This window comes from Drosophila biarmipes, chromosome 2L (assembly GCF_025231255.1).
Source record: "Drosophila biarmipes strain raj3 chromosome 2L, RU_DBia_V1.1, whole genome shotgun sequence".
In the NCBI taxonomy this organism is placed as follows: Eukaryota; Metazoa; Arthropoda; class Insecta; order Diptera; family Drosophilidae; genus Drosophila; species Drosophila biarmipes.
Window position 1 is genome coordinate 19,940,903 of NC_066612.1, and position 26,778 is coordinate 19,967,680.

General features: G+C 44.8%; 5 protein-coding genes across 13 annotated transcripts in view; 4 read left to right on the forward strand and 1 right to left on the reverse strand.

Annotated features, from left to right (window-relative positions):
- The first annotated feature begins 23 nt into the window (after window positions 1–23).
- On the forward strand, window positions 24–919 carry LOC108033377 (deoxyuridine 5'-triphosphate nucleotidohydrolase). Its single transcript, XM_017107696.3, has 2 exons — window positions 24–178; window positions 237–919. Exon 2 carries the CDS (start codon window positions 243–245, stop codon window positions 813–815), a length of 573 nt encoding a protein of 190 aa, XP_016963185.1. The 5' UTR covers window positions 24–178; window positions 237–242; the 3' UTR covers window positions 816–919.
- Window positions 920–3,714: 2,795 nt separating this feature from the next.
- Window positions 3,715–26,778, reverse strand: part of LOC108033703 (mucin-21) — a 56,777-nt gene continuing 33,713 nt past the window's right edge. For 7 of the 8 annotated variants that reach the window (XM_017108209.3, XM_017108210.3, XM_044094465.2 and 4 more), the window contains 4 exons: window positions 21,834–22,220; window positions 20,962–21,439; window positions 20,081–20,794; window positions 3,715–5,050 (listed from right to left, as the gene is read on the reverse strand). In XM_017108209.3, the coding sequence (XP_016963698.1) occupies window positions 4,616–5,050; window positions 20,081–20,794; window positions 20,962–21,439; window positions 21,834–22,220 (2,014 nt within the window). In that variant the 3' untranslated portion in view covers window positions 3,715–4,615. Of the gene's footprint in view, window positions 5,051–19,946; window positions 20,035–20,080; window positions 20,795–20,961; window positions 21,440–21,833; window positions 22,221–26,778 lie in introns of those variants that run through there. The other variant, XM_044094466.2, reaches the window with a different exon arrangement.
- Window positions 6,176–7,101, forward strand: LOC108033705 (accessory gland protein Acp32CD). 2 transcript variants are annotated; one of them, XM_017108214.3, is made up of 2 exons: window positions 6,176–6,948; window positions 7,017–7,101. In XM_017108214.3, exon 1 carries the CDS (start codon window positions 6,176–6,178, stop codon window positions 6,926–6,928), a length of 753 nt encoding a protein of 250 aa, XP_016963703.1. In that variant the 3' UTR covers window positions 6,929–6,948; window positions 7,017–7,101. The 2 variants fall into 2 exon arrangements, with proteins under 2 accessions (XP_016963703.1, XP_016963705.1); XM_017108216.3 differs by having other exon boundaries at window positions 7,020–7,101.
- Window positions 7,573–9,498, forward strand: LOC108033234 (uncharacterized). Its single transcript, XM_017107499.2, has 2 exons — window positions 7,573–8,983; window positions 9,044–9,498. The coding sequence occupies exons 1-2, from the start codon at window positions 7,803–7,805 to the stop codon at window positions 9,354–9,356; spliced, it is 1,494 nt and encodes a 497-aa protein (XP_016962988.2). The 5' UTR covers window positions 7,573–7,802; the 3' UTR covers window positions 9,357–9,498.
- Window positions 25,843–26,562, forward strand: LOC108033706 (uncharacterized). Its single transcript, XM_050885695.1, has one exon. It carries the CDS (start codon window positions 26,045–26,047, stop codon window positions 26,444–26,446), a length of 402 nt encoding a protein of 133 aa, XP_050741652.1. The 5' UTR covers window positions 25,843–26,044; the 3' UTR covers window positions 26,447–26,562.

Genomic DNA, 26,778 nt, shown 5'->3' on the forward strand with positions numbered 1-26,778 from the left:
AAATGTATAGACGGTATCTGCAAGTTATTGGGGGTGACGCGGCTAAGCTAGCGAGGAAAGCCCCCATTATTTGCGTGAGACCGCATATTGCCCAGAGCCGGATGGTCCTATTGATTCGGCAACACGGAGTCCGCCAACTTGTAGACGCTGACGCTCCGCATCGCGCCAATTTTTACAAGTAAGCTGAATGACACACAAAGGATTTTACCAGTCCTATTAACGTCCAATCTGCTCAGCTCCAGATGCCATCATCGACCAATAGCGAAGATATTCAAGCTGCCAAGAAAATGAAGTTCGAGGACAAGTGCGTGTTGAAGTTTGCCAAGCTCACCGAAAATGCCCTGGAGCCGGTAAGAGGATCGGCCAAGGCGGCGGGTGTGGACCTGCGGAGCGCCTACGACCTGGTGGTGCCGGCCCGAGGAAAGGCCATCGTGAAGACCGACCTGCAAGTGCAGGTTCCCGAGGGCTCCTACGGACGAGTGGCTCCGCGATCAGGGCTGGCCGTGAAGAACTTCATCGATGTGGGTGCCGGCGTGGTGGACGAGGACTATCGCGGCAACCTCGGAGTCGTCCTGTTCAACCACTCGGACGTAGAGTTTGAGGTGAAGCGCGGCGACCGCATCGCCCAGTTCATTTGCGAACGCATCTTCTATCCGGAACTGCAGTTGGTGGACAAACTGGAGGACACCGAACGTGGCGAGGGAGGATTCGGGTCCACGGGCGTCAAGGATTTGCCCGCCGCCAAAGCTCAGAATGGCAATGGCCACAAGGCAGCCGAACCGGAGGAGGCTGCCCCCGCTCCCATTGCCACGTAGAGGAGAAACTATCTTAATTTTAAGCACATCGTATTAAAGAGAAAAGTGAAATAATTCCTATTTATTCTCAATTAAAAGCTGTCAACCTACCAATGAAAATCAAAGGTTTAATGTGTTTCATATTGCTTTTAAGCGGCAGTCTCTGTTAATACGATCTTTGAAGGCCACCAAAACTGGAGGCCTCTCCAAAAAGTTGATGGCATTTGGAGGACTACTGATCTAGCGGCGCAAGAACCGGCCTTTCGTTGCTTACCTTATAGGATGTAGTCATCCTAATCCATTGCATACTTTGGCTTGCATTATGTATCATACATATTTTACACTTCGCTTTTACACAATTATCTACAAATCTACATTACTCAAATGTATATACAAATTACTAACACCAAAACGCCAAAGCGAGGCATTTTTAGAATATTCGTAAAATCGTATTAAATATCGTAAAAATATATAAAAATTATTTAACACAGGGAATAGATGGGTCGTAAGGGGTAAACAAATATGTTTTTATCCTCAAATATTGCAAAGCATTCGCTTCACCGCCATGCAGGGAAATAACCTTGCAGAGGGTATATTGATTTCAGTCAGAAGTTCGCAACGCAGTGAAGAAGACGTTTTCTACCCCACAAAGTATATATATTCTTGATCGGCATCCTTTTCTAAGCAAACAAGCTTTTAAAGCAATCATGCTGAAACTTTCCTAAAAGACTTCTTTCTGTTGCAGGTAGTATATATGTTGGAAACAGCCGGATTGAACTACTATATCTTATAGCTCATGGGAATTTTGGGAAAACAATTTTTTTTTTAAATATATGTCTTCGGTGGTTTTGACGCTGGGAAAAAACATTTTTTAATTAGTTCTGAATTTCGAATTAAATTTTATCAAAATCGGACGACTATATCACATAGCTGTCATAGGAACGATCGGGAAACAAATTATTTACTAAAGTTAATTATTTCTTATAACTGCAAGGGTATACAAACTTTGGCTTGCCGAAGTTAGCGTTCTTTCTTGTTTAACATATAGCCTCCCACGCTTGGAAAAAACATTTTTTTAATTTCTTCTGAATTTCGAATAAGATCTAATCAAAATAGGAAGACGATATCATATTGCCGTCATAGGAACGATCGGAAAATTGGTGGGAAAATAATATATAACAAATTTTAGATTTGGTGCTTTTTGACATATAACCTTCTTAGCTTGGAAATAACATTTTTTAATTCGTTCTGAATTTCGAATTTAAATTTATCAAAATCGGGCGATTATATCATATAGCTGTCATAGGAAGGATCGGAAAATGCGTAGAACAACAATATGTAACAAATTATAGCTTTGGTGTTTTTTAAAATATTATCTTATAATATTGGGAACATTATTTTTTATATTTTTAAGAATTTTGAGTTAACATCAATACAAATCGGACTTTTCTGACATACAAGTAGCTGTTATAACTACAAGTGAATACAAACTTCGGCTTGCCGAAGTTAACTTCCTTTCTTGTTTTTTGTTGAAAGAAAAAAAGTAAAATAAGGTTTTTTTAAATGCTAGTGGTGATTAAGGCTTATTATAGGGATAACTTATACATGTAATTAAAAACTTTGCGTTCTAAAAAATTTTAAAATATTTACTATTAAATAAAAAAAAGGTTCCATAACAAGATTTCTCAGTTTGGAACTAAATCGTTTTTAAAATTGCGACTGGTCCGTTGACTAAAAACTCTTATAAACCCGGTGTTTTTATACCCGCTACTCGCAGAGTAGGGACACATTCATATTCTTGATCAGGATAACTCTAACCAAGCGGATGAACGCTGTGACCTCGGAAACTATGAGAACTAGAGGGTTGAGATTTCGGACTAAGTGCTTAAAAAATATTTTGTCTAGCTATCGATTGACCTAAAAAAATGTTCCTGCTCCCACTCTAAACTTTTAAACATCAAGAATTTGAACGCTGATACCTCGAAAATTATCAAGGAAGAGAATTGGGCTTTTGGAAATAAATTAGATAGCTTCGTACGCAGCGGAAATTTCCTAAGCGAGTAAGCCACGCCCACTCTTAAGCCCACAAACCGCCGTTTTAACTGAAGTGTATTTTTATTGTCAATAGCTATTGATTGAGCTAAAGGCTGTCACGCCCACAAAAGTCATAATGCTTAAATCTGTAATGTGTATTTGGTAGTAATGGCACTCGATTATAGCTTTCTTCCTTGTTCGGTTTTCTAATCTGAAATATCTTAAACAGTACAATTTCGAAAAATGATTTTGCTTTTGAATATATACATGTATATATGCACTTATGTATGTATCTCGGACCGACATTGTCGGTATACTTAAGTAGGCATGAAGAGGCGATAGGTTAGACCTGAATTTAATTATATTCTCCTGAGCAGAAGTGCGGAATCACTTACCTGCAACAGCGACTAAGCTCTTGGATCTGAATTGAAGGAGCTGGCTGCACAGAAGTAAAGCAATTATGTTTCTGAAGAAAAGCAGAGCGGGTCGACCGACCGGGCTTTATGGACTTTATGGGCTTTTTAGAGGCTAGGGATACTTGAACCGGACGGGCGCAGTGAGTTATGACCGAGTAATGGGAGCCAAGAAGCGCCGATGGCCCACAATATCAGCTCGCGTGTCTCAAGTGCATTGCTGCACAATTTACGCGGCCGATTTTAATAAATTCAATGACTCCAATTTGTAATTAGACGCTGGAGGTGCGCTGCGTGCTTTTAATTGTTTTGCAACCATCCTTGGTTGCCTTTTGGCGCAACGGTTCCGCTTGACCCGCGACGCATCGAGCGGTCCGGAGGTCAGCCGCGTGCCCATAACGCCCCAGAAATGCGCTGCAATATGCAACTTGCCACTTCCCACCCGCCACTGCAGATTCAACGAGACTGGTCTCTGTTTTATGATAACTGGTATAATTTATTTGCTTCAGCTTGTGAAAAATAGCTATAGTTCATTAAATGTATATAATAAATCAAGTTCATTTTCATTCCTATATCGCAGAAACACGCTACTGCTTCTTTAAGTTCATTGCATACCGCCTAGGTGTTAGAAAATCTAAAAGACTTACAACTAATTAAATAAACAATATGTACAATGGAGCTAAAAATTACGTTTTCTATATGCTGGTTTCTTGTTGTTTTCATTTGTGTATGGTGTGTGAGTGTGTTTCAAGTCTTGGAGCTCTTAAAAGGATGCATAGTTCTAAAAGTTGAATTTCGAATTCCTTTGTGCAATGGCCGCGGAAAGTATAAACATAAATAATTAAAATCTGAACAAAGCATGGGGGTTCAACAATTCTGCCGTATATTAGGGTATATAAAAATAAATAGCCTTTTACTTCGATTTGCAAAACAATAAAATTGAATTTTTAAGTTTGCTTCACATTTCGCGGAATTCTATTAAATATATATTTACTGACTAGCAGTTAAAAACGAAGAAAGTCATAGAAATAAATAAAATCAATGCAAATTGCGCTTTGCACTTAAGTACGTGAACGAAAACTCTCATTAAATTGACTAAGAAATTGATTAATGTTATACAAATATGATTTGTGTAGGTGCAAATGGAAGACTTTGCGATTATTGTTGTTGTCACGTAAAGTTTTCAACTTTAGCTAGCCATTAAATTACATAATTATTGTTTAATTTATACATTAGGTATTGTCTCCAATCCGATTTGCTTCTGTGTTTGTGGGTGTGTGATTACTTTTCGTTTTTGAAAGCTCATTTGGTACAGCAATGTTGCAGTTGAAATGCAATTCATTTAGCGCAAATATTTATGGGGCGCGCTGATAACTAGCTGGCGTCGTGCAGTCCGCTGCACGGCAACACTGGCAGCAGCATGTTGCTGCTGGGCGAACTGGCTGTTGCTGGTGCAGCGGCAATGTCGCTGCCCTGATTGCTGTTGCTGTGGCTGCTGCTGCCGTTGCTGCCGCCATTAAAGATCTCCGACTTGATGCTGCAACTCGTTGCTGCTGCTCCTGCTCCTGCTGCCGCTGCCGTGGCTGCTGGTGTTGCTGCTGCTCCCGGTGCTGCCCCACCCGTTTGCAGTGCCAGCATTTGTTGCGCCTGCGCAACGCATGCAACGCACGGGCACGGCCCGCCCAATTTCTTCGCCAATATGGAGCGCAGCTTGAGAGCCGGCCCCAGCTTCATGCCCAGCGAGTTAACCAAGTGGTCCTCGGTTAAGAGCGGCAGGCCGGTGCCATCGATGGACTGATCACGAAACGACTGCAACGAGAAGAGAGCAAAAGAGAGAATTAGTGGGGTGTCGTCGGAAGAGGCGGCAGATTTATGGCCACCGTGACCACTTGCACAGTGCTTTGTGTATCTTTAAGTATTATTAAATATTAAGTTCGATATGGGAACCACACGCTTATGTTTACGAACAATAAACCATTGTACCCATATACAAAAATGATTCCCCACAACTCTGCGTCGGTTAACAATCTTGTATTAATAATTGAATGTGTAATAAGCATAACGGGAGATTAGTTGCGAAAATTCATTTCATTTAACTCAAAATCCGCGTTTTACTACTACCATGCATCGTTTGAAGATTGTTTAATTCAGTTGAACTATAAAAGGATTACACAAAAAAAACAATACATTTTTTGAGCTACACTTTATGGGTTGTTTGATTTATTTTGAACCCTTTTCATATATGGGCATTTTTCATTCTTCCGGCCCACCGTGCCACCATGCCACCAACCAGAATTCGTAGGCGCAGGGCATCCTGTATTTTTCTTTATTCGGCCTTCTGTTCTGTGTGTGTGTCCGTCTGCTTGTGATTAATGCGCGGCTTTTAAAATTGTTAATGAAAAACGATTTTAGCCAAAGCTGCCTGACTTGGCTGCCGCTCGGTGCAGTAGCATTTTCATATTTGCAACGCACGATCGATTGAAAGTGGGCAGAGAGTGGGCACCCCATTTCCCTGCTCCTCCTCCTTCGAGTTGATCTCTACTGCCACGCCCCCTGCTGCTGCTGCTGCCACAAACTCCCCTTTGGGCAAAATGAAGCTCGCGCCACATGAGATTTCTATTATAGATTGGCCCTGATTGAATTCCACGTAGCTCTCTTCAACGGGGGCCAACCTGTTTCCGCGGCAGCTGCTGCTGCTGCTGCTGCACCACCGCTGCAACATGGACTAACAACTGCCACTGTTTTCTGCTCCCCAGAAAATGCCTCTTATTTTTTGCTGTGGCCCCGCTTTGGACACGCCTTTATCGGGCTGCCCCTTTTTATGGGCGAGAGAAGAGCCGTGGAGGCAGCCAAATCGATTCGATTCCGGGCGGCGGCGGTCATCTCTATATATAAGGGAGGGTCGGCCAGCCCGGGAAGCTCAGCGTTGCAGCGATGTGGCGGATGCGGATACGGCTACTCACTGGCTACCTGGTCCTGCTGGCCCTCGGCCATCTGCCGGAGCACGGCGCTCTGGGCCAGAAGTACTACATGAACTTTGCGTTCAACAACAACAATCCGGACGCAGAGGGCGGCGGAGGAGGTACTACCGGTGGTGGGGCCGCTGGCGGAGGATCCCATGAAGGATCGACCGATGCGGATGCCAGCGGTGTGACGGATGCACCAGGAGATAAACATACCTCGAGTGAATCCCATACCACAGAAGCCCATCACTCTGGGGATGCCTCCAATGGGGACGATAAGCATACAACAACTGAAGGAGCAGGAAGTCACTCGAAAGAAGGTTCCAAGAGCCACAGCGGGAGCAAAGAAGCCGAGGCCGGAAAGGATGATGACAATGATGACAGCGACAGCAAGGACGCCAAGGATCGGCGCACGAAGGCGGAGGAGAACGAGCGCAACGGTGGGGGCAAGCGCAACGACCACAGCCACCACAGTAGCTACGAGATCAGCATCGACGACAGTTTCGGTGGGCGCTACGTGCGATCCATTTACGAGAGCAGCGAGAGCCACGGGCATTCCGGCAGCAATGCGGGCTCCAACCAGCGGGACGCCAAGGATCGCGAGAGCAGCCAGGAGGCGGCCCCGGATGCCGATGCTCGGGCTCCACTCGCTACCGGCACTGTGGCCGATGCGCCGGAAACTGGAGCTCTAGATGCCAAGCAGGATGACTACGAGGAAATGTAACACTAGCGGGAGATCTGAGAGTAAGAGATCCTGGACGTGGGCCACACCTATCAATGCTAACTATTTCTTTGTACCTTTTCCCCGACAGTAGGATTCGCTCGAGGGACTTTGGGAAGACGCAGCCACTTCAATTGATTTCATCATTAATATGACAATAAAATTTAAACACACAACATGTTTTTTTTAATGGGACAAAGATTAAAGGGCCAGAAATTAAAAATAATCCTGCCAGTTCTTAGAATACTAAAGGAGAAGAGCAGCGGAAAAACAATAAAAGAACTAAAATATGTGTCGTGTTCTTTACATACTTTTCAAAAAAAAATCAGTTATGAAAAAGCAGAAATAGAGAGTAGAGGAAAATATATTTTAACTTAATTATTTAAACTTTTAGACTCCCAGAAGTTAACAACTTTAAGGAAAGACAAGGAAACATCTGAAAGAATTCAGTTAAAGATTTGAGTTCTAAGATTTAGTATCAAATCTTATCGAATGTTCAATGTTAATTGATTGATAAAGTAATCTTGCTGTTTAGGTTCATTTTAATTTTCGCTTTAAGAATAATATGTTAATTCAAATTAAGCCCAACATTTTGTCTGAGTATCACAAACGAAGCGATTTAAGTTATTATTATATTATAGGTCGTGAAACTTCTTCAATTGCTGCTTTAACACGAAACTGTTACATCAATTAAAGGTTGCGCTTGCAGAAGAAAATTGAATTTTAGAGCAATCGATTTCCACCACGTCTAAAATCAGACTCAATTGGAAATGCTTAATGAGATTGGTCGCAAGTCAATGTAGCGAGGGTATATAGGGAACCCAGCTACCATATACGGACCTCCACTCTGGTTCCGGTGAAGCTGAAAGGCGTAGCTATGTTGATTTCCTGCCTGTGGACAACTCTTCCGTGGATTGTCCTGGGCCAGACGTACTACATGAGCTTTATTTTCAACAACTATGGGCCCTCCAGAATAAGTGCGCCTCAACTGGGATTCAACGGCTCATCGAATCCGCAAATGGAGGGAGGCAATCCTAGAGTTAGCTCGGAAGAGCATCCGCATGAGCAGGAAACTCTGGAGGTTAGTTCGTTGGAGCATTCAAGGGAGTCCAAGCGGAAACCAAACCGTAAGAAATACAAGGAAGCGGAAACTCTTGAGCTGAGTTCAGAAGACCATTCGCGGGACACTCATAACTCCAAGCCCGATGTAGAAAACATGGACTCAAGCGATTCAGATGAGGCTTTAATTTGGTCCACAACCGCAAGGACAAAGCCCACGACTCCAAAGAGAAAACCCAAAAGGACTACAAGTGAAACTGCAGAATTGCCAAGTGAAATTACCACGGAACCGAATAAGGTCACTGCAACTGATAAGGGGAAAACGGAAGACCTATCGCCCCCTAATCCCCCTGAAGAAGTCACAGAAAGCCCAGAGGAACCAATCGTCAGTACATCCTCCATAGCCACCATCCGACCAACCAGTCCTTCGAGGACTTGGGGGGAGACCGTCACACCACATCCCCCCGAATTCTTCGAATACCCAGAGGCCGTGTGCCGCGAGGACATGGATCTGCACGAGGTGTTCGGCATCAGACTCGAACGTGATCGGGGCTTGCCCACCAAGATTCTGTGCGACTTCAAGAACAGCTGGGGCGGTCCTTGGCTACTTATGACGCGAATAGAGCTCCCAGTGCGCATACACCTGCGCCACTGGTACTTCGGCTACGTGACTCCGGACTACAAGGACATCAACATCAACTTCCTGGCGCTGGCGCACATCATGAACTCCATGCGAACTGCCATGCTGATCCTCGGGCAGGACAAGGACAACAAGTTGGTCTATAATCTCTACGACGACGTGGTCATCTCGGCCTTCAACGATCTGTTCATGATGCGCAAGGCCGAGTTGGTGGAGGCCAACACCACGGAGCTGCTATTCGTGTCCGTGGGCAAGGTGATGAGTTCGTATGCGGGGCGGAATCGATCTTGTCCTTTGCAGGTCCTCGGCAGCTGGTGGGGTCATCACGTGGTGCAAGAAATGTACCAGGGATTTTTCTGGTAGGCATAAGGTACTTATTTTTAAACTAAGTCTCCAAATCGCATTCTACTTTTCCCCAGTGTATTTCCCAAAGATCGGAACATTACAATGCCTGGCTATGTGGCAATATTTATCAAGCCCAGCTTGTTTCCGGCAAACCACACAGCCCTCTACAACAAGCCCATCTCCACGCGACGACCCTGGAATACCAGCCTTAACACGAAGGTACTAAATGAAACTGCCAGAAGTCCGACGCTGTATAGGAAAAATCAAAAAACCGAGTGGGAACGAAACAAGGTGGCTGTCAACAAGGAGCTGGTGCGACGTGCGAGGATCTTCGAGACCATCGACCGGTTGAGAATGGAGGAGGCGAAGCGCTACCGCATGAGGTAGCATTAAAGGGGTTCTAGGCTTAGGGTGACACACTTGGGCTGGTACTTCTCCATTACTCAAGAGGGAGAATAGTTTAAGCTGTATAGCGTTTAAGTACTAAATCACTCATTAGTTTAAGCTAATAAATAGGAATGGACATTTTTGTTTGAATTTTGTTTTACTCTTTAAATGCTGTAAGTGTCCCAACTAACTGCAATGTAATTATTGCTTTTCCTAGCCGTATTCCTTTTATTTCTTAATGGTGAAAGTAATCAAAAGACACTTTGGAGACAATTAACTTTTTATTGGCATCTAATTTTTCGATTAGATTATTTTAAAATAACTATTTATGTCCCTTTCCCACCTTGCGATGGTTAAAAGGCGAAGAGAAACTCCAAACAAGCTAATAACTAAGCAAAGACCGAGTTCTAACCGGAAATTGGTGGCTTTTGCTCCTATGGCCAGCTCTTAGGCTCTGTCATAATTTTACTCGGACAACGTGGAACTAAAAAAAGTATTCGAGGGGATTGTGAGGGGCAGGGGCTTTGATTTGGGTGGCTCTGTGGTTATGGTTATGGTCAGCCAAGTGCATTCTAAATTCTGTGCCAATAATTGACAGAGCCAACAATAGCAACAACAAGTTGGCATTAACTAGAGCCCAGGAAATGGCAAGAAAAAGCAAGAAAAGAGCAACGCTTGGCCATAACAATACGGGCCAAAAACAGATTTGAATTGTGGGTCTCTCAGGCTCGGCTCTTGACTTTGAACTCCTTTACCAAGGCAAAAAAAAAACAAACCAGGGCCGAGGCCATCTGGAGATCCATACACGCAATGTAATTGGACTCCAGGTCTCGGGGTCCGTTCAGTTGAAGGCAATTTAAGAGAACACAGGCCAGCAGGAAAATGTGGGGAAAATATGGAAATATGCAAATCATTTGGCTGCATCAAACAAAAGACTTTGTTAGCGTTAGAAGACCTAATTTAGTTCGATATTTTCACCAGAACCTCTGACGACTATACTAAATAAATGCAAAGAGATTGTCGTTGGGAATTTTTTGGCGATTTGATGGCTTTCGCAGCTCATATCTCTTTGACAGACACAAAAGATAGACTCTTTCTGATTGAATTTATACATAATTCAAGGAATTTGCCAATATTTGCCTTGAAGCCAATGTGTTCGCCACCGCAGACACAGATCTTAGAGCTCCGCCCAGATCCAAACCCAACCCCAAATCGAAGTCAATCTAATTAAACTTTATAGTTCTAGTTTGGCTGTTTGCCAGATTGGGATTTCTGTCTCGGCAAGACGGAAACGATGGTGACCTGACTTGACCATGGACAGATGGTTAAATATCAATGAATGTCCAAGATCGATTTGCATACGTAGCCGAAAGATTCGTCAAAAGTTCGCTTCTTTTTGGGCCCGAACCCGGCCCGGGTTAAGCCAAAGAACTCGTAAATATTTTCTTGTTTTATACGGCTTCAGCCACTTCTTGCTTTAATAGAGCTATAAAGTTTAAGCCCAATAAAGTTATTTTGTTGCGCAATATTTACATAGCATTCAAGTGGGTTTCAATCATAAAACAGCCACATAAAATCGGTTCTTGTTTTGTATAAAATATACGGAAAAGAAAGAGACATCAGGGCATACAATAAGGGTTAGGGAAAGACTATCGGAGACCTGTCTTGATTAAAATTGGGAACTTGGGATTGTTACGATTTATTAGAGGGCCAGAGACAATAAAGGTACTTTTAAATAACTAACTCTCTCGCTTAAAACAGTATTCCAGTCACGCACCCATCTCTAATATGCATATAAATGGATTCAAATTGAATGGACGAGCATCTGGGGATAATCTCCGACTCTGGAATTTTTTGCAAAATAAATTAATAGCAGGGTCAGCGTATGGCGCGTCAAATGTGAAACGTGCCAGGTCCTCATCCGCGGCCTTCTTCTCTTTCTTCAGCTCGACCAAAAGCAAGTCCTGCCCGGGACCCCAAAAAGCGAGTCCAAGCCCAAATCTTTTTGCCCAAAAGACACATCACACTAATAAGCAGCTACAAAAGTGCTTCTGGCTGCTTCTGGTCACCCAGAGTGGACGATCCTCCACACCCTTTCCCGCCAAATACATTTTAATTTGAGGAGCGGACTGTGCAGCGAAAAATGAATTCTACCGGGTTGAGAGGGTCCTCTGCCCCTTTCTCCCTCTGCTGCAGCCCGATTGTATTTCTGGGGCTCAATTTAGTTGTACGGATTTTGACCTGCTTAACCCTAAAGCCAGCCAAACAACCAGCCACCAAAGTGGCGGGGCAGCCGGAGAAAGATTTTCTGGGATGGGGGATGGAGTATTGGGCATGGGTTGTGGGGCATGGGGTATGGGTTCGAGGCACGAGATACGAGGGGAAGACAAGAAGCGAAGACAACAATTTGAATTCTAAATTGAACAGCTTTTTGTGCTACCTATGCCCGGGAGCTCGCCCAGCCGCCAGTTGAGTGGAGCGCTGATCGCAGAACGTGGGCCGACCTGCTGCCAACTTGCAGAGGTTGAAGCTGTTGTTTCTTCGGCTTTAACTCTGGAGCTGAGACTGCGGCTGCGGCTGAAGCTGAGGCCGGGGCCGAGGCTGAGGCTGAGGCTGAGCCACCGTCAATTGCGCCCAACTACCTACTCATTGTAATTCTTCATGTCTGGCCACGTCCCGGCCGGGCCAAAAGCAAAAGCGAACCGAAAGAGCTGGCCAAGACTGAGCCAGCGACGGCGACCTGATTGCCGGCAGTGGCAAGTACCCAGTTCCAGTTGCCCATCAGCAACCTTTGGCTCGGTTCGCTCGTATCGGTGGCTGCCCACCTAAAACAAAAAAGTGACACTGCAGAAAGGTGTGCTGGACTGAAAGATTCCCAGTGGGAATATCGTAGCTGAAGTACTGTACTCTTTATCTTATTATTTAACTTGGATAAAACGAAATATTGTTATAAGCTGCAAATAGTAACCTCGATTTAAAATTAAAAGAAGACAACAGATTGGTCTCCCTATGTGGGTGATATGGCATCTATAAAGATGAGTCTGGGTTCTAATAACTTAATAAGCAGTTTAATTAAGCAATTTGAATAATCATAAATTTAAATTATAAAGAATACATTTCCACAATCGAGCCGATTCCGGCTTTAGGACATACCCAAAGTCTTGCCAGCTTGAAGGGGTACTAAAAAGTTGACTTGTCGGCTTCACCACCGCGGCTACACTTCACTTGTGTCTTTGGCTTTGATTTTGGTACCGAGTATTTAATGATATTTCTCTCTTTTTATTCAGCCCAGCAACCCAACAATTACGCTTAATGCCAAACATCCTCTGCCGCCCAACTGTTTGGCTGCCCAGCCCGAGTTCCCCGGTCCCAGATCCCAGCTCCAAGCTCCCAAATGCGATGGCTGCGGTTTGATCTTGTTACGCATTCGAGGCTCTCTTTCTCGCTGCCTCTTGGAGCGACGACTACCAGGTGGCCCGGCCCCCAGATTGTATTCTGGAATCTGTATTCTGGCATCTGGATCTGCAATCTGAGGTAGCATTTGATTGGCATGTAGAGCAGAACAGCCTCGACTAGCGAGTAGCTATCTGCCTTGCCCGATACTTGGTCATCGGAGATTGGCGAAGGGCAGTACTAACTAAACTCTCGCAGCACTTTCCACCGAAAGTGTTGGAAATTGCCATTCTAGGCCGGTCTCTGATTGATTTGCCTGCTAACTATCGATCTTCGATCCAAGAAAACTGTTTTCTATATCAATCATCGTGCTGTTTCAACAACGGCGATCAAAACTGCCCTCTTATTATTTAAATAATTTAATAAATTATTGAACACCCGCCCTGCGGCCGAGTAATGAAGTCGGGCTCTGGCTCTGGACTTGGACAGATGTAATAAATAAGTTTTATTTTTATTTCACAGCTACTGCCGCAGGCGGGGAAAAACGACGCCACTGGGACAGTGGGCGCGTTGTGCAAATTGCTGATAAATACAAGGATAAGAGAGGGAGCGGAGTGGGGTATCGCAAGTCTGATCTTTCGGGGCATTGAAATTAATGTAACTAAGAAGTGTATTCAAATAAGTTCACAAAAATAAAATGTAAAAATGTTTTTTGACAGTCAGTCAATGTAAATTATAGTAATTAATGCATATACTGAAGTATTTATTTTTCTAAACAACTTATCAACATTTTTGATAACTCAAATAAATTGTTACAAAATACGTTTTATGAAAAACTAATTGTATTTTTTTTGTTTCCTGTTTGTTGTTAGGCTATAAAAAAAATAAAATATTTCTTCGTTTTAGCCCACTGTGTACAATGGGGCCAGCTTAGATATTACATCTTAAGGTCAAAATATTAGCAAATTTTATGTGACCCGCTCACCGAACGATGCCGCTAGGGAAAAGAAGGCCAGCCAATCCAATCCACTCCGAGGGGCGTAAGGGGAATGTGGTAGGAGGAGGAGGACTTGGATGGCAATGGAGGGACCTGCACTGGCTGAGGAGCTGGGGCTGCTGTTAATTTCGCTGCAGAGAGCGGTAGGCACATAATCAGTTTATTTTGTTGCTTTGCTCTGCTCGGTGCAGTAGGAGCAGGAGCCGAAGCCCAAGAAGAAGAAAAAGTGCCCCGGGTTACACGCCAAAGATACAATTTTAGATTATATGGCCAACTGCGCGCATGCGCATAATAATAATGCATGCAACAAGAAGAAGACGACGGCGACGACGATGGCGATGGCGACGAGTAGCCAATTGCAGGCAAGGCTCAGCCCCAGCTCAGCTCGGCCAACTCCGCTCAAGACCAAAAGCCGGGTCGTCTTTGGGCCTCCGCTTTGCCCTGGCTTTGGCTTCCTGTAGGGGCACAAAAAAGGCGTGCAAGTGGGTATAATCATCATCAGCTTTGATAACACACCACGAGCGACGTTGGCTGCAACGACCTGCCTGGGTCCGAGGTTTTGAAGACCCGGGACCCGAGACCCAGACCCTAGACCCCAGACCCGGCATGATCTGCTGCTTGGCATTTGACTTTCGGGCCGACTTCTCTTCTTTTTTTCGCTCTTTGGAACTTTTTTGGTTTGATCTGGGTGCTTCCAGTCATGCGCTGGCTTCAACTGCGAGTCCGAGCCTTGGCTTTGGTTCCGAGGTCTCTGGGGTCTCAATGGGGGCTGCTGCCTGACTTTGCCGCTGCCTGCTGACTGTCAGTTAAATGGCAGCTCTGTTGCCGTGGCCACCTTATAACCTCCGCCTGGTGCACATTTCATCTAACCTCTGCTCCAGTCCGGCGGGCACAGTGGGACAAGACTTCGCCAAAAGAGGAAGGACTTGATGATACCATTCAGATAATTTATTACTTTTTTTAAATATAATAATTTGTAATTAATAAGCCGCAGTTGTCGCAGTTCTTATAGGCCTAACTTCCAATAAAAACCTATAGTTTCCTTTAGAACTTTATAATTTCAATTGATTTCAATAGAAGATAATTTAATATTTATGACTTTAAAAAAATTTAAATTTGTGCCCTACTGTGCTGCATAATGCTAGAATGAGAAATGTGGAGGCCTGCAGGTCTCTCCTCGATTGCGATCATTGGCTTTCGTGCTGTGATTCCTGCCCCGAACCCTCGAGAGAACCGAACTTTTCCTTCAATAAAGGTGATTGTTTGGGGATCCTGTTCGCTTTGGTTCATTCTAACTGCCACAGCAGGTCGGTTTCGCCGGCTCCAAGGCCCAGCAGCAACATCATCAAACAGACGACATCATTATCGTGCAACATTATCAAGAAAGAAAGAAAAAAAGGCCGAGCGCGAGGCAAGAAATTGCTTGTCTTTTGGCCAATTTTTTCCGATCGTACTTTTCGTAGGCGGCCGAAAAGTGGAAGCCACAAGGAGCAGCCACAATCAAAAAAAAAAAAGAAAAAAACTGGCACCAATATATTGAAATATGGCGGTAAGCGGGCAAATGTGTCTTTAAGTAATTCATGGATTAATGGTAGCGTATTGGTCTTGTGGCAAAGTGGGGAGCAGGAGGCGTAGGAAGAGGAGGTGGTTGCCGCTGTCTCTTGAGTGAATGGTCGTGTCTGAGGCCGAGACTAAAACTGCTGTCTGTCCGTCTGTCTGTCTGTCTGCGGGGCCTTGGCCGTGGTAAGAGTAGGAGTTGCATGTTTAGCACGTGCCTTCGGTTCCTCTTGTTGCACACTCAAATGTTGCCGATGTTGCTGCTGTTGTTGCTGCTCGTGTGCGGTAGTTGCTGCCGTTATTGTTGCAGTTGCAGTTGCTGTTGCTGTTGCTGTTGCCGTTGCCGTTGCTGATAATGCGTTGACCGCCAACGCCGCAAACTAGATTGTTACGTTTATAATCATTAGGCAAGTCGGTGATTTGTTTTCCTTTTCCTACATTTCTTAGCTTTGATTCTTTGGGCTATGAAAGTTGTTGGTTGTTACCACAAAGCCCCGTTAATATGAGGTTGCTTTTCTGGTCGAAATGAACTTCAGGCTACTTTTTGGTGGCAACAAAGTAGGCGGTTGCTCTAGTTAAGACTTAAGCAACGAAAGCTTTTTGCAAAGCGTTCATTTTAAATTTACCATGTGTGTGGTAGCTCAGTTTAGTTGTTGTCTTCGAATCTCAATCTAAAATATGACCATTGCTTCCAACTCAGCTTTACAAATTAAAACTCAATCAAATCCCCCACAGTTACGTCACCACTTCGCCTCTTCGATTGAAGTTTTCTTTCACATCTCTGTCATTCGGCTTGACCGAAAATTAATTTCAATTTTTGTTTTTGACGCATAACGCCTCGTCATACTTCCTGTGGCAAGAAGAAAACCCCAACTCACCGGCCACATAACACTTTTAGCCGCCGCACTCACACACTCAATGAGAAACCAACAAATTGCATTTTAATGCAACTTTCCAAATCAATTTTCGAAAACCAAACAGAGAGCGGGGCGCATTTCCCTTTACCGAGTCGAGGCGAACAGTCGAGGGGAAGTTCGACAGATATGGCCAGAGGAATATGGCGGGCACCCGGGTCGGAGTTAGCCACAAGAGTGCCTGGCCAAAAGGCCAATATAAAAATAAATAAAACTCAAGTCAGCCATGTGACAGTTATGGATGAGAAGGCTGCACTCCAACTGGGTACTGGCGACCGGGGACCGGGACTCAGCTCCAAAGTCGAGGAGATCCGGACTTGGAGCCCCGGCCTGAGCCAAAGTAACGAGTTGGCTGTGCGATAAAAAATCTAACTTTAATACGAATTAAGATAAACAAATAATGAGAAAGGGAAGGGAGCGGTACTCGCATGCTCGGGCTTTGCATCTAATCGAATGTTTGTGGATGGCAATGGAGACCTCCAGGCCCAAGCTCAAGTGACAAGTGCGAGCCTAGCCGGGCTTTTGACTTTTGCTGAACACGAGACTGCGACGAAGACGATGATGATGATGATGACTACGTGGATTCGCAGTCGTTGTTTATGTTTACTCGAACGCTGAAACCTTATGCCTAATAATAGGGTCGACTTTGAAATGCACGCAAGGGGGGTGCAGGTGAGTGCCATAGCGCTGGAGACATACAAACAGTTCGCCTTGCTGTTTGTCGGGGGCGTTAGCCACGGTGCAAAATGTAGAGCTGCGGAGTTGATCTCCATGTTGCCGATGCTTGACATTTATGTGAACCCGGGCCACAATAACACGTTGGTGTACCTACGGCAGAACGACACGATACCGAACCGCAAAAGCAAACCAAGCCAAGCCGAACCAGAGCCGGAGATCCAAGAGATCCCACCGATCGTCGTGGGCAAGCGGGCCAAGTCAACTCGTTCGAGTCATGAATCTTATGACGCCTACGTGTACTTTTGGCATTTGGCATGTCAAATACAATAAGTACTAGTGCCAGTGCCAGTGCCAGAGATCAGAGCTGCAGACCAAGATGGAGCCGGAGACCCGCCGAAAGCGGAGCCTGCGATGACTCTTCGGGTTCAAGACTGTCGCGACTGCGTTGGCCGCTGCTGCGTTGACTTCTTACTGACAGCTTCGGTTTGGGCCCGAACTCGTTTTGGCCCAAAAGGGGAACATTCCTGGTGTGTCATTAACCGACAGAAACTAATTCGCCCCAAATAAGTTCAAGGCGGAATGCTGATAGATTGAAAAGGCAAATGGGTTCAGAGATGTTTGCCTGGGTTTTCGCTTCAATTTGCGAATTCGTCATCTTGCGATTCCTTTGAATTTAGATGGAGATGTCGGTAATGGCAAGATTTTGGCCTTCGATAGGGTTAAGGAGTTATAGTGGTATCAGTCAGTGTACCCTAATTATGTATAGCTATCTTTGAAAATGGATCAAGTTTATTAGTGGAAGACAGATCCAAATGTTCGCTGAAAATATAATCAAAGTATTTACTGAGAAAAATGTTTAGCCAAACGTTAAATTGGAACTACACATCTAGATAAAATAGGCAAACAGTTTAAGACGAAACAAATATAACACAGTCCCGACAAAGGAATTTAAAAATGTTTTAATAATAAGAGTCCCAAAGCTTTTTGGTTAGACCACCGGATTTCCAGGGCCTGCAATCTCCACCGGTGATCTGGCCATCTTCTATCGATCAAATTTCTAGCCTCCTCTCGAGTTGCCTCGCATTCCAGAGATCCAACCCACCTGCTACCTGAGTGCACTTAATCAGCGAATAATTCATGACAAACTGGGGACCGGGCGGTGGCGTAAAGGGGATTGGCCCCCTCCCGTAGCTCGTGTCGCTGATCACGCATAGAAATTATTATTGTGCTTTAATATAGCCATAAATCTGAACATTTAAAATGCAGAAAATATCGCATCCTGCTGCGTTTGCCAAACCTGAATGCCGGCAATCGCAAAGCTGGGGCTGGGTCCACCTTATGACTTCATCTGCATTTTTATGGCGAATGCCCTGGCGATAATAAACCCTGGCAGGGATCGAGCCACCCATGCGTGCTCCTAGAAAAGGGGGCTGGCACAGGGAGGAGGAGGAATCTGAGGCACTGAGGCAATATCAATAACACTTGCAACTCTGTCCGTGGCCGTACGACTGCAACATGATGCGACAACGTTGTTGTCGTCGTCGGACAATGTCACTGAACCAGTTCTCAATGTCTTCATATAGATTTCCACGGCCCGCGAGAGTCAACCTCTGCACTAAATATTTACAACCTCCACAATATCTCAACGACCGACAACGACGACAAAAAAAGGCTGAAAAGACTTTAAAAATAAAAAAAAAACAGTAACAGAAACGAGGCTGGTCTTTTCTATCGCCTGGCCTGGCGGAACAAGTTCATGCAACTGCAGCAGCCCCAGCACCACAAAAGGTGTTCAGGCGACCAAGACCGAGCCCAAGACCAAAAGCAAGATCCAACTACCAACGATCAACGACCAGCAACAGCGACCAGCGACCAGCGACCAGTGTCGTTGTGGCCATAAATTCAATTGAATATTACGCCAATTGCCTTTTTGTCTATCGCGAGCCCCGTCGGGGAGGAGTCAACATGTCGGCCTGGCCTCCAAACTGGTTCCATCATCATCAGTTTGCCAGATATGTTTTTAAGCAGATTTAGTTCATCTTTGAATGCACGCTAAGCCGCTTTCGGCGTGCTAATTAGACGACTTTCAGGCCCCATCTGTGGCCCGGGATAATATGCATCAAAATGTGTCAACACCTAGAGCTCCGAGTCCTGCCACCTCGTCCGGCTTAGTTGTGGGCACTCTTCTTGCGATCGAACTGAACCCCACCTAACCGAACTGAGAGCCCAGGCCATGTTTTCACTCCATTAACGCGTTGCGAAGTCGGTGGCTAGCGGAGTGGAGTGCAGCGCGGCGTGGATTGGAGTGCAGATCCTGGACTGGGTCTGGTAATGATGCCTGACGTTGACCGATCGTCGACCGCAAAAGCCAGCCAGCCAAAGTCACAGCCAGAGCCAAAAGCCAGGGGAAAAGCCAGATCCAGAGCAAGAGCTGGCCAGGCTGACCGACCGATCAAAAGTCGTTCAACTTGCCGGAACTGGTCGTAAAGATCACCTGGCAGCCACCATTCCAAGCAAGCGCTGCCTATGTGGAGCATTTTCATCGCTCGGACTTGGCCAACGCAGCTCGTACCTGGGACCTGGAGTCTGAGCTAAGGCTGAATCTCGCGTGGCACACTATTAATGGCCGCCAGAGAGTTCAGCCCGGCCATGGAGAGTTCAAGTCCCCAAAAAAAGTACATTTTTGCGGTCCGACAATCGTTTTGCTTTTGGCAGAAAGCTCCAGCCACAGCACAGAATCAGCTGTAATTAATGATCTTTCAGCTTTCATTGGCCAGATGATGGGTTTGCGGATTGCTCTTTTATCACAAAAGGTCGCCAGGTCAATTCCAGATAGATATGAATTTATTTTATTATAGCTACTCCTTCGAAATATGGAAATTAAGATAAAGTTTTAAAAAATATTGTTCTTATTCAATTATTTAAGTTCTGAAATGCAGTGATTTAATGATGCACTACGAGAACATGTCTTCAATGCGGGAGTCCAAATTCAAATTCCTTGAATAATGCAACCCAGTGTTATGTTTACTTTCTTAGGTCCGATTTATTTCCCCTGCCAACTGGGCCATAAAACTCAATTAGGTGCAGCAAAAAACTCCTTTCTCCGTCGAATCTCTTTGCTTAATCAACTACAAATGGGCTAAAGGGAGAATGTTATGTTATGTTTGGTTGGTTGGTTGGCCTACCTGAACGTATTCGGCGCATATATCAATTCCGCCCACAAAGCCGCACACATCGTCCACCGACCAGGAGTTAACCTCCTCGCTCTGCGCCTGACACCGTCGCCGGGCCTTGCCACCTCCTGTTCCGGCTCCTGATCCCGAGCTGTCTCCTCCCGCGCCCGTTGCCGTTCCCGTTGCCGTTGCCGTTGCCGATTCCGCTACCGATTCCAAGCCCAGGCCTATGCCCGCGTTGGCGTTACCAGAATTGATATCGTCGTGCTCCAGCGGCAACGGAGGCGGGGATGGTGTGGACGTGGATGTGGATGAGCCTGTGGTCGCTGTTGTTGCCGTCGTTGCGGTGGAGCTGGCACGACGCTCGGCCTTAAAACGCTTGGCGGCCGGCGGCTGGGAGCTCAAATCCAATGGCGCCGCCGACGCAGTCGAGGAGCCACCACCGATGGGCGCCACCGCCGAGGAATCGTTGGTGGATCGTGGACTAGACTGCCGCGAAGCGTGATGTTGCTGCCGTTGGTGTTGCTGCTGCTGCTGCTGCAGCTGGGCCGAGTAGATCAGAGCGGGTGTAACAAATTGGGCAGCCTGATGCAGTGCGGCATTCAGAGTGGAACTGGAACGTGGCGTGCCCGCCGCACTCGCACTCGGCGACGATGCATTAGAGCCGGAGCGCTGCTGCTTGGTGCGCAGAATCTCCTGGATTTCGGCATCTTTGACAGCACGCGCCTGAAAAGATTGTCGGGGAGAAATGGAACAAAGAAATAGGAGCGGTTAGGCTTCATAAAAAACAAGGAGAAATATTGCTATTGGAAGAACTCCTGGTTAACATTACAATCACAGTCATTATATATTAATTATATATTAATAATTAATTATTATTTTATAGTACTCACCAGCGTCAGTAGCGCCTGGGTACTGCTCATGTCTATCAGCGGCGGATAAATGCCGGACGAGAAGGGCAGAAAGTTGGTCATGAAGGGCGAGACACTCGCAGCTGCCACCACGGCGGCCATTTGGCTCTTTGCCTGCTCCGAAGGCGAGGAGGCGGCGGGCGGGGGGCCCAGCTGCGAGAGGGACGAGCCTCCGCCAGCGGCCGATGCACCACCCCCACCTGCACCACCGGCCCCACTCACTTTGGTCTCCTTGGGCAGGCTGACGGCAGCGCCAGCTGAGTTGGCCGATGGTGAGAGCTTCCTGGCCGTGGCGGTGGTGCAACTGTTGCTGGTGGTGCCGCTGGCGGACTTCAGGGAGGTGCCCAGGTTGCCAGTGGTTGCGGCTCCAGCTGCTCCTCCGCCTCCAGTGGCTGTTGTCGCCGAAGTGCTGCCACTGTTGCTGCTGTCGTAGTAGGAATTGCGACGTGTTGCATTGTTGCTGCACGGAGGAAAAAATTTTGCAAAAATGCGTGTAAATTTTAATATTGTAGGTAGGCAATAGAAAATTTAAAACATTTAAAAATATATTTTTTATGTTTCTATTATTTTTTCTATACTCAAAGAACACTGACCGAACATCGCATTTGATTTTCGAAATAAGTTATTAATTTCGCCAAAAAAATAATTACATGGAAATAAAAAGAATTAGAGTTATCAAATTAATGTCTTACTATCTATAATTTCAGGGAAAAGAACTCAATGGTCTAATGGTTTACTCAAATAGTTGCTTTATGCCTTTCAATACATAACATAACCAAACATATTTAACAGAACGTTTTTGTTTAATTTTTATAAATTTTTCTCTACGTATCCTAAGGCTAGTCAAAACGTACTCATTGGGATTTGCGTTGTTGTACTTGGCCGCCAGACAGCGCATGAAGTCCGAATAGTTGCGGGTGGAGAAATCCGTGGCATTCGAGGCGGCACCACCCTCTGCTTTGGCGGTGTTGCTGCTGCCACTGATGTTGCTGCTGGCGCTGTTGCTGCGATGTTGCTGACTTGCGGCCTGCTGGATGCTATTTAACAAATTCGTTGACAAATTGTGCAGCGGCATGTGTGTGGCGGATGCTGCTGCTGCTGCAGTGGTTGTTGTTGCCGTTGACGGGCCACTGGGCGGACTTAAGCGCTGTTGCTGCTGGGAGTGTTGTTGCTGTTGTTGCTGGCTGGGTGAGACACCACCGCCTCGAAACGATGACGAGGAGGGCGTGGCGCTGCGAGATCTGTGACAAAATATAAAGAGGAAAATGTCAAAGAAAAAACATGGATTAGTTATGTTAAAGACAACATTTAGCAGATTTAGCATAAGTGGGAGAGTGTGTGACATCAGTGTGATATATTTACTATATTCTACCCACTCTACCGATCATTTCTCATAAATTTGCATTAACATTTAATTATCTGGAGTTCTCATTCAACGACCGAATAGGTGTCGCATACAATTGGATTATTTGCCATTCTGTGAGTTCTACGCACAGCATCTGAGCCAAGCTCTCTTGGCTTATTTGACATGCTAATGAGTGGCTTCCGTGAGATCGTGCTCCTCAAAAAAAGATCCCAAGAGCTTCAACCAGGTGCGACGACCACGATCTTCGTCTCGTGGAGGCTTGATATTTAGTTAAATTCTTCGGAGAAGTGGCAAGGAATTGGTCATAATGCGATTACAAATGCGATGCGGCATGGGAACTCTTTCGCCAGGAGTTTCTTTGCGGAAGGAGTCCGATAACTGGTGTCCAGATGAAAAGCCTGGGAGAGTTCACTCTGTGTTATAATTAAATCTGGTATACAGTTGGATAAGCAGGGCACAAATACTGCATAAGATATGTATACTAAAATATAATCATTTGTTTTTTTCTTTCAACGGCCGTGTGATCGGCTATCTCCTCATTATTCTATTGGTAGTTTTCAAGCTTGTTTAGTCTTTCGCAGAACATTAACCAAACAATTTCATTTTCGATGCTCTCGGATCGAAACGAAACAATTCATGTTAACCAATGTCGAGTATTTGTGGACTACAATCTGGCTGGCATGGCCATAACTCATATGCAACTACCGCCGGAGACATGCCACCAACATGGAGCATTCGCTGGCCTCCCGCCGCCGCATCCAGCCCTCCATTAGCCATTCCCAGAGCTCCCCAACACGAGCCAGAGCACGGCAAGGCTGGCCAAAAAGAAAATAATCAGAATAGATTTCTGGCCAGATCGGCAGTGGCAGCGGTCACCTCCTAAACCAAGCCACGCCGCAGCCAGTGGCAGCTGCAAGTGCCTGCCTCTATTTTAGCTTCGCCAAAGCGTTGTGTTGCATGCCACCGAGGTGCCAGCTTGGCTCTTTTCGAGCAGTTTGAAGGTTTAAGATTGTAAGCTTTAAGCTGTACAATACCCAAGTTTTATTGAGCTGCGAGTATTCGAAAAATTCTTTATATAGCAATACAGTATCTTAGATTATTTTAATAATTAAAGAAAAGAAAATTATATTTTGCTTTTAGTCACTTGAGCCTTTAATGCTTCAAACTCTGTACAGATTCTCAAAAATGATTTATAAAACACATATGTAAAGCCACCCAAGTTCACATATTTATAACTTTCCAGACAGCATAACTTAAAAATTTTGGATATTAACAACACTGTTTATCCCTGACTTATTCTCCGTAAAAATACATTATATTTAGTATAATATTTTGAGTAAAAAGCGAGCAGCACTGGTTGCATGCCACATGGCTAGGTGGTTGTGGCATGGCCGGGCCTGAAGAGAGTAACTCGTGCTGCACGTCGTCGTCGCTGGTCGTTGGTCATGTCGTGTCGCTCTTTCGGAGGCTGCGCCACAAATTTATATATAGCAGCTGGCCGCCCAGCCCCCCGCGCCGCGCCCCCTCCCCCGGTACCGCTCCCTGTGTGTTGTTGTTGTTGCCATTGATTTATCGTGATCTGCTGGTTGTCGATTTTTTTGGTGGCTGTTATTTTGTTCGTTTGCCGGTTCGTTGTTGCCTATGCTGCTTACAACTCTGTTGTTCTTTTTGTCTCGTTTTTCGCTGTATCTTTTTAGTAACTTTTTTTCGGTTTTGCTAAAAATGTTGATTATTGCAAATTGCTTTGGCGATTGGTAGCAGCTACTTAGTTGTGTTTTGTTGCTTGTTCTTGGCAATTGTTTGAACAGCAACGAGATCAAAAAAGCCAAGAAAAATTGGTTTATAGTGGCGATTATGTTGGCTGCTGCTGCAGATCCCCCAGTCCCGACCTCGCCTAATCTCGATATGTGCCTAACGGTTTGGTTGGCTTAGATCTGTAGATCGGTGGCATGCCTAATTGGTTTTTATTATACAACCGTCAAAATGTGCCCGCCTCGGTATGCAAATGGTGTCTATTGTTACGCCTACACAAGACCCGATAAGTCCCTAATAAAAATAAATGTATATGTGTACAGTGCGGTCCGAAGCTCGAGCACAGTAACTCGGGATCGATAGATATTTATTCGCGCAACTTCGAAATTCTACCCTACAGTCAATATCAAGCAGAAGGCATACTAAAACCTATATTTCACATATTAAAAACTGAAGGCAAATAATAATGAAAATAACTAAAGTTCGTATGCCAAAATAAACTTAATGTTTTGAAACCTACTGTCTGAATCTATTTGAATATTTGTGTGTATCAATAGGTCCAAAGAGAATTTGTTGACGAAATGTTCCGCAAAACAAAACGAAAACGAGGCACAAAAGACAAAAGAGCTAGAAAATATAAGTTTATTTTTCGGGTTATGCTGATACATGATATAATACTGCACCCATTTGGACAAACCCATAGAAGAGGTTGGACAAAAGGTTTTAAAGCCCACAATTAGAAATTCCGCTTTTAAGTGTTCTAATGCCTTTGCAACCATGGTTTAATTATGCAAATATATAAAATAAAATATAAATACCTCCAAAAGGTCAAGTATAAGCTGAATGGAATAAACAGAAATCGACTTTTTGTGAATGGAAGCTCAGGAAAATCAAGTTATGACAACAAGAGCTATCGTGTTGGCGATCCCAACCGAATCCCCGGTTCAATCAGATGTCTTCGACAGATGAGAACTCGCATATAATTTGCATAAATTCTTCGATAGTCTCAAACTTATTTATTTGTGATATAAGCACAGTCTTCAAACAAGATCTTTGCCCAGCCCTAAAACATTCATATGTCATTTCGTATTAAGGCATCTGCAGGTTCCCATAATCAGCGTTCCTAATTTGTGGCTAAACAATTATAAATTATGAAAATTATGCGGCTAATCCAATCTTTTAAGTCGACCACCCCGGGCGGAAAGAAGGAAACCCACGGACAGATGCGAATCGAATATGTAAAGATTGAATACCACTCTGTATCCACACCTCAGGTGGCGATGGACCAGCAAGTCTCATTAATATTAATATGGCTAGCCATTCGGCCAAAACATATCGCCCAACTAGTATCTATGTATCTTTGTAGCCATCTGTGCTGAGGCCTAGGGCTTGTTTAGGTGGCTCGTTTCTTTTTTTGCGCTTGGGAGATAAATCGCCTTTATTTATATTAGTTAATATATAATCTTTAACGCCATTAATTTAGTTGAGCGTATTAATTGCTGTTGATTCCGCTTGTCAAATCACATTTTGTCTTTATCTCAGTCGCCGTCTGGGCCTTATTAATTTTTCGTCTTATTTGTATTTACATTTCAAGTTTTTCAAGTTGTTTTTCCTTCTTTTTCTCGGCGGGTTCTTTGTTATTGCCTCTTTTTGACAGCTAAAGCGTGCTCTTGTGTAGACACATTCGTGTTGGCTGCTTTTTGTTTCTTGGTTTTGATTAATTTACTCTTGGCTGCGAACAGAAGCCGCATCGATTTGGTTTCTTTTCGAGGTATTAATTTATTAAAATGTTAATTAATTTGTCAGGCGTCGACAGCAGTCGAATTCGCTTGATAAATAGTCCCGAAACGAGTTCGCTGGGGAAATCTATTCCCTTTTCCAAATCAACATGGCTGTGAAATTTAAGTGATTCGATGCCAAATGATATTTATATCAAGTCTTTAGAATATGTCTGACAAGGATAAGCAGGATGTGCCAGAGCAGTTCGATGACACCAGTCAGGAGAATGCCAGTCAGGAAGATTTCATTGACGAGGCCAGTCAAGCCCTTCCTGATCCCAATGCAGAGAGCATTAGCGCATCGCCCTCGATCCTACGACCCATCACCACCCCTAGGCGAGACGTTTCGGATGCTCCCTCTATTGTCCTTTTGCTGCCAGATAACGAAATGGATACCCTGCCCGAAGAAACCGAGGAGCAGCGGCAACGACGACGGATGAGGTTCCTCGAGTTGCGGCGGGAACATTACAACCATGTGCATCACAGTGAGCAGTGCACTATGTCGGACACGGATGATGAGGATCGCTCAGAGAATCAACCCAAGTCCCAGGAGCAGAAGAAGCCCCAATAAAAGTCTTTTTAATATACTTTTTTGTGGATATAACTTATTATAGGCATCAATTAAGAACTCACCGGTCCCTGTTCTTTAATTTTTTAAGTTGATTAAATTCTGGAGAATAAACACTACATTATGAGAAAATAAAAGGGAAGCAACACAAACATAGAAGAATATTAGTATTCCTAAACAATGTAAAGACATACAAAAAATCTCGGACTACACAGAAAGACGTTTTCGAAAGCATTGTTCATAAATACACTTTGGTATCTATGTTCTCAATATTATATCGAATATGTTTAGTCTTTTTTTAACTCTAATGAGAACGTCAGAATTCTCCCCAATTC